This window comes from Puma concolor, chromosome E4 (genome assembly GCF_028749965.1).
Source record: "Puma concolor isolate L17-30 chromosome E4, mPumCon1.1.hap2, whole genome shotgun sequence".
NCBI lineage: Eukaryota > Metazoa > Chordata > Mammalia > Carnivora > Felidae > Puma > Puma concolor.
The window spans coordinates 37472112-37484605 of record NC_141683.1 but is presented as its reverse complement, the minus strand read 5'-3'; the positions used below and the strand labels follow the sequence as shown (position 1 = coordinate 37484605).

Sequence of the window (12494 nt, the reverse complement as noted above, 5' to 3'; positions counted from 1 at the left end):
AGGGGTCTCTGTCACAACAGATGTACCTACAGCTGGTGCAGCTGCCACAGGACGAGGACCTCCAGACCCAGATGTCCACCGGGACACACGGCATCCTCTAACTCCTGTGGGACTGGCTGCCCAGCTGGCAGCAAGGCTCACGTCTGTGCTCCTTCCACCCCAATCTGCATTCTCTTAGCCTCTCTTTGTTTCCGTGTTACCATCTATAAAGTAGTGGTAACAGTATCTCTCTCCGCCTGTGGCCTTGGTGATGAAGAAGCTGGCACATGCCAGGCCTGGCTGAGAGCAAGTGCTCAGTCCGTGTTATAACAAGTGGCCTCTAGAGCCAGAGCCCGCCCCAAACCCTGAGCAGCATGTCTGTGACATTGCCCGCCTGCCCAGCTCTCACAGGCCCCAGCCACTCAAGGGCTGGGCCCACCCCGGTACATGCGGCAACTGCCTACATCTCTCTCCCGAAGAGACAGAGTCAATACAACTGGCCTCTTCCAAGGCCAAGAATGGCCACTGCCCAGAATCCCCCACTGCTGTGCCCACCTACGTGACAGGTCACCCAGAGTCTTGGTTCTGGGCTGAACTGTATTAGTTCACAACCTTGGGAACTTCCTGGGGTAGAATCTAAAACTGGCCCGTATACACAGAGGGCATGGAGAGACAGAAGAAAGAGGCAGGCCACTCCAGATTGGTAGGTGGCCAGTGTAATAAGCAGAGGAACTTCTATACAAGGCTGGGCTGTGGTGGCTGCAAGAACTCCACACCTGCCTACCAAATCTTAAAAGTTTATACAGAGGCCTTAACTAGGTTAAGTCACATATTCAGTCCAGAGGGTCTCAATGACACCCTATTCTCAAGTCTATGTCCCAGAAACAGCTCCTAGTGGGGAATGGTAGGCCAATTGTACATTCTAAGGACAGGGGAAGGGGTGAGGAGCTCTGACTGCCTAGGTTCAGCTTGTGGGTCAACCAGCAATCACATCCTCTCCAAGACCTCCTCCAACAACCTACCCCAGAATTGTCACACGCTTTCGGCTAATGACAACAATAACAGTAATCATTAATACTTCACAGTGTTTACACGTTAAGCCATGTTACCTATACAAAATCATTTGATCCTGAGAACAATCCTATGAGGGAGATACTATTATTCTTCCTATTTCACTGATAAGGAAACTGAGTCACAAACAAGGTAAGCAATTCACCAAATGCTCCCTAGCCAAAGAGAAGCAGGAATTCAAACCCTGTAACAGTAGGGTTGGGCTCCAGGGTCTTTGCTCTTAACCATCATGCTCCCCTGGAGGCGGGGGGAGCACAGCCCTCAGCAAGGAAAAGCCCCCTGGCCCTACCACACTCAGACTCACTGTCCTGCCCCACACCAGCCCCCCCCCACCCCCTGCACAATTCCACCTGCTCAGGGAAAGATGTGGGGACCCCAGGCTCCAAGCTAAGTGAATAAACAAGCCTTGTGTGAAAGTGCCTCTGCTTGTTAACCTGCCCCCAGCCACAGAAGAAAAATAAACAGGGCATATGTTCCTGAAACTGCAAATGCCATCTGAGAGGGCCTTCAAGTCAAGGCCCTGCAGCCTCTTAACAGGCAGATTTTTATCTGCTCACGATCAGTGTGCAAATCTCACATGCCTTACCTCACAGAGGACACCTCTTCTATGCTTCCCTCATCTTGTGTATGCAATTTACACACAAACAAACTGGGTGAAAGATACATTCTCCCCAGGGTGTGCCTAATACTGTCATTTTACCAACCAGAGTTTGCCCTTCCAGTTGGTTTCCACAATGGGGCTCCGCTGCCCCCTGGTGGCACAGCCTCATTCTCTGGCTCTCTCTGACCTGACCACGTAAGAACCATGTCAGTCAGTATTATCATTTTAGGTGACATTTATTCATTCACTCACACAAACGTTGCTTACAAGGTCTTCCAGTTGGCTTTCCTCCTCCCACTCTTGGGAGTGCAGTCCCTTCCTTCTTGGCCCCCCTGAAAGAATTCTTTCACTACTAGCTTTAGCTTCCTGGTTAACTGCTCCCCTTTGAGACACATTTCTCTCAAAGAAGGTAAGTGCCCCATAAGACCTTCTGTAACCGCAGAAACCTCTCGGCTGCTTTTACTTGTCCTGCAGCTTACTAAACATTTTGCCATTTCTACACCGACTTTCCTATGCATCTTCCCAGATCGTACAGAAATGTTTCAATTTGCCTTCTGAGTTTCCTGGTTTTAGCAAGTGCTACCATTTTGAAAGGAATGAAAAAAGAGGGGTAAGACAAAGATGCAACCAGAGTCCCTACAGGATGAAACCTGGAGGGCCTGAACCCACACTGCACTTGGTCACCCCCACCCTCTGGCCCCCAACTCTACTGAGGAACTTAGGACAGTTCAACCCCTCAACCACCAGCAGGCATCAGAATCACCTGAAGGCCCATTAAATCCCATTGCTGGGCCCCACCCCCAAAATGTCTGAATCAGATCTGAGGTGGGGCCCAAGAATCCGCATTTCTAACAAGTTCCCAGGTGTTCCTCCTCCTGCTGCTAATCCAAAGACCACACTTTGGGAACCACGGAGCTAGAAGATCAGCTGCCATCACTAACCACCTATCTTTCACACAATCATTTTAAACATAATTTTCAAACACAATCTTCAAATACTTCATGACAGAAGAATGATCCTATGTAACCCAAACTGAGGTATGAGAAACCATATGCCAAACATGTATCTGCCTGGAATATCCACTTCACTTGAAGACTTATGGAGAAAAAAAAGTTAAATAATTTAACTGGCAATTTTAAAACTGTACATTGTTGTTATAATGCAGAAGTACACTTTTGAGTACAAGAATAACTTCAGGGGATTTTTTAAGACAGAATACGAGATTTTTAAGAACCCTGCTATTTTTCCAGGGGGCATCTGACATGCTCGCCTTTGGAAATATGCAACACTGCTGCTGGCCCTGCACTTTGAGCCCATTTCCAGGCATGTGTATGTGTACATGTGTGCGTGTGCATGTGCTGTGTTTTATGTGTACATGAGTTGTACTGCGTGTGCATGTACATGTGGACATATGTATTAATATTCTCACCTCCATCAAGATTGTTTTGGTGACAGGAGGTAGGAATGTCCCTTGAGAAACACAGGCTTTAGGTATTATCAATTACTAAATTTTTATTAACTTCATGAACATGTTCCATGAGGCTAGCTATAGAATGAAAACAAAAATTCAAAGTAGGAGGGAAAATGAGATGGGAATGACATAGATAGCTTGATGGGAGCTTCAGACAAAGCTGTAGGGAAGCTGGGTCCTGGACAGAAACAGGCACTTGGACCCAAAAACACACTGTTACCTTGAAACTCTCTCTACCTGCACTCTGTTGGCTCATCTAGGCCCCCCTGAACAATTCCCAGGCGATGGCAGTTACTTCATAAGCAGTTTGTGACAATAAAGAAGAACATGATATTTTCCAACCAACAGCATAGATAGTATCTCTTTCTACTTTTCTAAGTACGACCACCAGAATCCACTTTTGTCTTTCCCTGGGACTTCCTGGCAGTGGATACCCACCCCTAAGTTCCTTTCTGTGCCCAGTTACTAATCCTGGTTGCCAGCACCCACTGAAGAGTCAGGGTGGGGGGATCCTAGAGCCAACATGCCCCAGAGACAGGCTGATCTGTATTTCAAATACTTATTTCTCCTAAGTATTTCATTTGTTACCTAAGAAGTCACAACAGAAACGTGTCTTAAATTTGTGGGCACCCCAGAATGAAAAGCCTCAGGAGTCTCACGGATGGCCATGGCCAACAAGGACGGAGTACCAATCCAGTCCCCCCACGGGCTCTACCTGGGTGATGAACTCTGGGAAGCTGAGGATGGGCCCGTTGTGGAAGACAGGGTAATAGAAGACGTAGGCCGCCAGCCAGGGAAAGGAGTAGAAGCTGTTCTCAGTCTCCTGCCAGCAGAACTCGAGGCTGAAGCTGGTGTAGTACAGGCAACGCACGGTCAGCGTGAACTGCAGCAAGTAGTACTCGTTCTCCGTCTGGTACCACCCTCTCTGCAAAGTCACAAGAAGAGGACAACTCTGGAGTGTCAAGGAGGGATGCCACCCGGTCCCCTGGGAAGGAGACTGCTTCCACAGAGAGAGCAGCTGTACCATACAGGGGGTTTCTCCACCACTGGGAAGCAGGTAGATCTCAGTGGGAATGGAAACCAGGAGTTAATGAGCAGTGGGCGGAAGAGCGTCTCCAACACCGCTCATCTACTTAGCGTTAGGCCTCGTGCGCGGTGATGAGAGTTTGCCCAGATATGCATCAGATTCATCCAGTGGGGGACATGGAGATGAGCTACAGCCAGTGGATACTTGGACAGTTCTTCCAACAATACTGAAGGCAAAGAGAGGCTTATAAATGTCACATGGGATTCCTGTGTTCAACAGATTTTTCCTTTTGCTCTTCTGTTAATCTGGCTCCACGTGTAGTTGAGAACTATTTGCCAAATAAGCTTTAGAAACACAGTCAAGAAAAATAGTCCTTGCCCTCGAGGTGTCTAAATTCCCACACAGCAGATAGGCATGTAAGTATATAATTACAATGCAGCACGAGATAAGACATAACAAGCATGTACTAAAAGATGTATGAAATAAAAGACAAGAAGCAAATGCGGTACAATCTTAACAGTACTAGGTGGAGTAAAATTTGGATCATTTTATAATCTTTATGTTTTTATATTTGCCATTATATATATTGCCTTTTTAATGAGAAGAACAAGTTATGAGAATACAGACAAGATATAATGGGGGACAAAGAAAGGAATAGTTAATGTGATCCATGGGAGGACTTTTACAACTTTACACAGAAAAACCAACCAGTTTTGGAAAAACCAAACCAGTGAAGAGTTTCTATTGCATGTCTGAGCCTTCAGCAGCCACTGAGAAAGACTAGGAGAACTGCAAGTGCAAGCATGGAAACCCAGGGCTCCTGAGTGGCTCGGTGGGTTAAGCAGTTAAGCGTCCGACTTTGGCTCAGGTCATGATCGGCTCAGGTTCACGGGTTTGAGCCCCGCCTCAGGCTCTGTGCTGACAGCTCAGAGCCTGGAGCCTGCTTCCGATTCTGTGTCTCTCTCTCTCTGCCCCTCCCCTGCTCGTTCTCTGTGTCTCTCTCTCAAAATTAAACATTAAAAAATTTTTTTTTTTAATAAAAAAGCATGGAAACCCAAAGCAAGTAGCTTCTGCTCATTTCTTTCCCTTGGGCAGTATTTTTCAAACCTCTAGTCTGCATAATAAATAGAATGTTTAGTCACTACCAACATCCATAACTGATGCTAACCATTGCCACACAAATGATAATTATGATTAGAGTCTGTTTTGTACATTTGCCAGGTCCCCAAAAAGTTAGGTGTGAATTATTTTTATTGCAGATCTATTTTTAAACCCATGTATTTAAATGATCACCTAGTTAATCATTGTGGGAAGTCTCTTTTGTTAAGATGGAGACACTACCCTTTCTCTCACAAGTCCAGATTTTGACATATGTGCTTAAAGTGTTAGCCCCAATCCGTTGGTGAGAAAAATTAAAATAGCATAACAGGAAATGCCACTGAATTTTCAAAATGCTACAGTTTTTACAAAATCACTCAACATATATCATGTTATCAGATGCTCAGAGAAACTCCACGTGGAAGATAGAGCACATACTACTTCCACTTTGAAAATGATGAAATTGAGACTCAGGTTAAATGACTGCCTCCAGTTTCAAGAGTAGGAAACACAGCTACTAGAAGAGACACGGAACCAAGTCATCCACTGGCTCATCTTTCCTGCAACTGTGCCGACCCACAGTGCGTAAGTGCTATCACCTAAGCCAATGGATGAATGATCGTGTGAACAAGAGTAAGGATACCACGATACCACAAGACTTTCAGTGCCTCAATGACTAAAGAAAGAATATCAAAACTTCCCAAGGTTTTCTGTGCAAGGAAAATACCTTCCTTATCTGTTGCAGGGACTATCATGGGTACTGCATGAGATGAGGCATGTGGAAGTTCCCCATAAATTGTAGAGCACTCTACAGATGATTTTTTTGTTAAATGCATAGAAGACTATTGCTTTCTTTTCCTGTTGCTCCTTACCCTCTGTTCCTATGACATCTGGCACCATCCATGCCTACCCACACTGGGAAAAGAGGTAGAAGGTCAGCCCTGGGCAACCTTAGAGGGCTAAGACAGGGTCAGACACAAAAGACAAGATTCCAGAAGGCAACACACCAGGATTCACATGCATCAACCCCATATGGTCACTAGAGGGACCCCCACCATGATTCTTCAATTGACTCTTGGCTGAAAGCAAAGGCATCTACCCAATGGGAGCACTTCTAAAGGGGCCTTCTCCTTCTCAAGGGTAAAACAGAGACACTTACCTTAACTTCCTCCACATCTTGCAGCCTCAGTGTGGTGAGCAGGAAGAGAGAACAGAGCCATGACAGGAGCTGCGACTGGAACTGGGCCACGCAGAAGGAGATGAGGGTGTGGAGAAAAATTATGGCCGTGCCTTGGGCCCCCAGAACACACCAGGAGGCCCACATTCCATAAGCCCCCAGGATCCAGGGTCTGTGCTGCAGACAGGGAGGGACACAGTGAGAGACACACAGAGGGAGAGGGCACAGAGGAAAAGAGAAAAGAGTGAGTGAATGGGTATTGCTATTAAAGGTTCTACATAGATGCATAATGCTTACTGATCCATTAACCAAACTATTCTCACTGCCCTGGGGATTTAGTGAAACCCAAACAGGTTTCAGAAGGACCTTCCACATTAGCCCTAAAGTGACGGCTGCCTACCCTAGAACTCCACCAGATCCACCCAGAAGGAGCCACTTTCCTGCCTTCAGCCAAAGCCACCCAGACCACTGGATCCTACAACAAGATATTGAGCCGACTTTTCAAAAGACACTATGGAAGCCAGAAGCCCGTTGGGAAAACCACCAGCCCGGAACCCTGCGTACACCATCCTGCAAATGTGAAGGTAAAAGAAAGTATTTGTACACATTTCTCAGGTGTTTGATTGAGACAGATGAGCCAACCAAACCACAAACGGCTTTCTAAGGTCCAAACCAGATTTCTACATTGAAATATCTCAGTGTATTTTTACTAACGTATTGTTTACTGTTTACAGAAAAAGTATATCTTACCTGCTTTATACAATATTGAGGCCTTTGTATAGTCAATCTGATTGGCATGTTCATTCGCATTTTAGGAGAATCAGAATGTCGTTCTATCCAATTATAAAGTTTTATAATTACTGACAGTAAATAACTAAATGAATATGCCTTTGCTTTTATGACATATTCTTGGCCATATCTGGCTGATAAATCCTTACTTAAAACCACAATACTGTTTTAACATTGTTAGAGAGGCAACATATTATAGGGGTTTCATTACTCAAGCTTTGAAGTCCAACTGTCCAAATAAATCCTGGTATCCCCATTAACTACCTGTGTGACCCCAGGCAAGTGACTTCATCTCTCCATGCCTCAGTTTTTTCATATGTACAATTAGGATAAGGGCATGTACTTCATGAGGATTAACTTAATGCATGTAAAACGCTTTCCACAGTGTCTGCATACATAGTAAGAACATGACCAATACTAGTTGTCTAGTCCTAGAGGGGAATACAACGGGTCTTTCTGGTGTACATTTAAAAATATGGTTTCCAGGAATACACCACATTGAAAAGTTGGGAATGCTTGAAATAGGTCTCCTTGTGAAAACATGAAGAATTCTTTAAAACAAAGACGGATGTGGACCACAAACTGTAAATCTCATCCTTACATGCTAACTCTTCCAAAATATTGCCAAAGTACCATCCCTTCCCAAACCTATGCTCCAGCCCAAGAGAGAACATTTTGAATGAGCAACTAGGTCAGCCACTTTTAAGTTCCAAGAAAATCAGAGAAAACTGCAGTTCAGTTTTACTATTTTTCCATCCTACTGCCCACAGAAAACAGCTACATAAATTTGCTTCAGATTTTCCCCCAAATACTCACCTTTGGGCAGAGTCCATTTATAAGAAACAAGGTCGCCAAAGACCATTTTAGGAAGTTTTAACAAATGAGAAAAAAAAAAAAAAAAAAAAAGGTTTTTCCAACATAATCCACAGCATTTACTACCAGGAATCCTTTTCCACGCACACATGGCAACATACATACACACAGCTACACTTTTATTAAGCGTTATTTGACCCATTTGGAAGAAGCCTGTTTGTTTGGCTTTCATTTGGGAACTTAACCAAAGACTAAGGGGCTTCAATTTGGAAAAAGCTGAAGGAGATTCTCTGGTGAATTTAACTGTGCCCACCAAAGCTACCGTACAGGCCCACGTTTGTCCCCAATTCACACCCCCCACTGTCTTCCTCTTGCCATCTAGGACAGGCAGACCACATTTAATACCATTCTAAGGAAGCACAGAAAACACTCTCACGTTGCCTTCATGTTCTCCACTAGCCCTCATATTATCTACTCATTCTCCCCAGTGGGTCGAGGCATCCATGGCAGACAGGTGATGTAAAGAAAAAGATAAAAATAATACCTACTTTTTAAAAACTTATATAAATTAGGGGGTGCCTGGGTGGCTCAGTAAGTTGGGCATCCAACTCTTTTTTTTAATTTTTTTTAATGTTTATTCTTGTTTTTGAGGAAGAGAGAGACAGACAGACAGAACACAATCAGGACAGGGGCAGAGAGAGACGGAAACACAGAATCTGGAGCAGGCTCCAGGCTCTGAGCTGTCAGAACAGAGCCCGACACAGGGTTCAAACTCACGAACTGTGAGATCATGACCTGGGATAAAGTCGGACACTTAACCAACTGAGCCACCCAGGCACCCCAGTTAAGGATCCAACTCTTGATTTTGGCTCAGGTCATGATCCCAGGGTTGTGGCAGCTGGAGAGGGGCTAGAAATGGAAGAGTGACCCTGCCCACCCATACAAGCTGCATCTGGATGGCCTGAGGAAGGGGTCTTTCCCCAAGTGCTTCAAAGACCATTTTCATATGCAAAGGCCTAGGGAGGCCTGTTTCACCGATATCTACTCCAAAAGTGCTTCTGTATTTATCAAACTTTTGTCTACCTCTTTAGTGAAAATGCTTAAGTAGCAGGTATTAAGCTTCTGACACCAAATATGCTGGAAACTACCTAACGTTTCAAAAATCAAAAATAAAATGGGTTATGTTTTATTCAAAAACAAGACTTCTCATTCCTTGCCAGAAGGACTTTAAGACTTTTTCCCCCAAGCTTTCGGGGCAACCTGGGCAGATACACAGTTTTGATCACACACATAATCTATGTCAAGCTCAAGTTTTAAAAAATCCACCTAAGAGTCAACAAAATCCCAGTTTGTTTAAATTAAGTAATGATTATGACTGGAAATTATGGGCCACTTGAGAAGAAGGCACAAAGAATCATTTTGATCAAGTAAAGTACACAAAACATGAGCTTAATTTAAAGCTGGGCTGTGATGTTTCTAAGTTAGAAATTTAAATTCTAATTCTATACAATGCTTTTGAGATTTTTGAGATAGTTGTAGATTCACCTGCAGTTATAAGAAATAATACAAAGAGATCCCCCCTCCTACACTTCACCCAGTTTTTCCCAATGGTAATATTTTGCAAAACCATAGCATATCCAGCGAGGATACTGACGTTGCTACAATCCACCAAATTTATCCAGGTTTCCCCAGTTTTGCTTGTACTCCTTTGTATGTGTGTGTGTTTAGTTCCATATAATTTTATCACAGGTATAGGTTCAGTCTCCACCACAGTAAAGATATGTAACATCTTATCTTTACAGATGGAGGTAAATAGTTCTATCACCATAAGGATCTCTTGTGTTGCCCTTTTGCAACTACCTCCTTCCCACTCCCTTTATCCCACATCCTTAACCCCTGGAAACCACCACCATCTTCCCCATTTCTAAAATTTTACTTGAAGAATTGTATGCAACCTTTGGGATTGGCTTTTTTCACTCAGTGTAATTCCCTGGAGACTCATCAAGTTGCTGAGGGTATTTCAAGTTTGCTCCTTTTTACTGCTGTGTAGTATTCCATGTTACGGATGTCTCACCACTTATTTAACCATTCACCTGTAAAAGAACATCTGGGTTTCCAGTTTTTTGTTATTCTGAACAAAAGTGATATAAACATATGTGTACAGTTTTTTGTGTAAAAATAAGTTTTTATTTCTCTGGGATAAATGCCCAAGAGTGCATTGTTTGGGTTGCATGGTAGTTGCATGTTTAGTTCTAGAAGAATCTGCTAAACAGCATTTCCACCAGGAAGGTATGAGTGCTCCATTTTATTCCCGTCCTCACCAGCATCTGGCACTGTCACTACGTTTCATCTGAGCCAGTCTGCCAAGTGTGCAGTGGTATCTCACTGTGGCTTTAATTTGCATTCACAAATCTCTTTCAAAAAGCATCAAAGTGTGAGCAACCTGAAGCTCGAGAGTAAGACAGGCTGGGCAAACTTTGTTGAGGTATAGGACTTTCCTGACCCCCTTCACTCACCTTATTCCAGGCTCTTCAGTTTCTAACAGAAGATGAAAAGGCAGGTGAGGGAAGAGAAGAAACTTTTAAAAGTCTAGCAAACAATCAGAAAGAAACTACATTTCTGTGACAGTTGACAAAAAGGCAAACTGAGAATGCAGTAGCCTTCCTCATGGGACACAGTGCTTCCCGCCCCAGACTGAAGTAGGTCGGCCACCTGCCCTCTGCTCCCACTGCTCCCTGTGTCTATGCTGAACTATTTCTCAAGATGGCCCATTATGGACTCTCTGCTTGATAGTCCCCCTTCACAGGCTAATATCCTGCCTGGTTCAAATTACAGTAATATAAGCCCAGAATCTAACATGGTGCCTAGCATATAGCAAGCACTCCATAAATGCGGGATAAATGAATGAATGGTGGAACAGTTGGGTGGGTACATGAGTAGATATGGTCGATGGATATGCTTCCCCAAGTCTTTGGACTTAACCTAGTAGTTACGACTAACAAGTAACAAGAAGTTAGCACCAAAATTTGGGGCTGTTTAGTCCACTAACATGAAAATCTGCTGTTTTCCAAGGTCCCTACTTATACCGCTTAACCCCTTATAAACAAAGGCTGCTTTGCCAGTGCAGATGGAACGGAGGGAGTCACCTGACATCTCCCTGCCTACTGTCTGTTTTCCATCACAGGGGTCTCTTACAACTCTACCTGTGCTGGGGGAAATCTCAAATAGTTTACAACCGATAGGGCACAGGCACCAAGCTATGAAAGCAGACATCTGTGATAGAATCTGTTGCCCATCACCCCACCCACTGGGGTGGGGGGGTTGTTCAGAGAGACTAACCCTAAACTGGTGTGTTTCCAAGACTGAAATCACCACCCCTGAGGAAAAACTATGCACTCGCCCTCCTTTTCTTCAAATCTTCTTCACTGGGAGTCAAGACCCAGCCACAAGAAGAGCTGACTGGCAATGCCCCCTCTTACAGCATCCTTACTTTTCTCCCACTTCAGCTTGTTCTGTGCTGCAGGCACCGAATGATAAAAGGATGTGCCTGTGTGGTTCCCTCATTAGCTTAGCTCCAGCGGGAAGAGCAAAAGGGTAAAGCCTTGGTGAGGACAACTGTTGGCAACTATACCAGATTTTGCTGTCTATGAATTCTTTTTGTACATCTGCCCAGAAACCACTCAGTGGGGCAGTTGTTTGAGAAATAAGTAAAGTCAATCAATAATCCTTATGTATGCCATAATTTATTACATACTACATCATCAATTGCAGCTGCTACTAAAAAATATAGTTATATATTTTGGGGAGGGATATATATACATGTGTATATGTATGTGTGTATACATATACATATATATACACACATACATATATATACACATACACACATACACACACCTATCCCCAAACAAAGAGGGAAAACCCAAAACCATCCCAGAGTCCCAACAACCACATTCTAGCTGCTTCTCCTGGGAGCAAAGGCCAGTGGGCCCAAACAAAGCCAATTCCATCCCTCCTTAGATATGCACTGATGGAGGAAGAAGAGTCTGGTTAACACAAGAGATTCCTATTAGGTGTGTGGTTTCAATAAGATGCTGGCAGAGAACACTGTTGACTGCAGCCTTCCAGAGGTTAGTTTCCTCACTTCAGCCAACGCCACGGAACCACGTTTTTCAGTCCTGTGGCTGATGAGCTCAGCTGGTCAGGGCCCGGTGCTAATAATGTGGGTTCTGCCAGTCAGAGGTACAGTGAAAATGTCGCTCTGTGGTTAGCAACAGCAGCCACCCTCAGCCCCCACACCAGGCCAGCCCTCTCAAAAGGTTCACACAGGGATATTTTTAGCTCTGAGGGCAGAGAACACAATGTCTCAGGTGGTAGCAAGGCCACAGGGGTGTTCAGGAAAGGAGGCAACTGTCTGACCCACCCAACACATAATCCAATCATAACAAACCCACAGCCAAAGCTCAGA

The 12494-nt window shown here is 44.4% G+C and overlaps 1 protein-coding gene across 6 annotated transcripts in view; it reads right to left on the bottom strand.

The window, feature by feature from the left end:
- The window catches only part of HHAT (hedgehog acyltransferase), a 319096-nt gene that overhangs the window by 231955 nt on the left and 74647 nt on the right, over positions 1 to 12494 (bottom strand). For all 6 annotated transcript variants that reach the window (XM_086693680.1, XM_086693681.1, XM_025921102.2 and 3 more), the window contains 2 exons: positions 6407 to 6601; positions 3838 to 4047 (listed from right to left, as the gene is read on the bottom strand). In XM_086693680.1, the coding sequence (XP_086549806.1) occupies positions 3838 to 4047; positions 6407 to 6601 (405 nt within the window). The remainder of the gene's footprint in view (positions 1 to 3837; positions 4048 to 6406; positions 6602 to 12494) is intronic.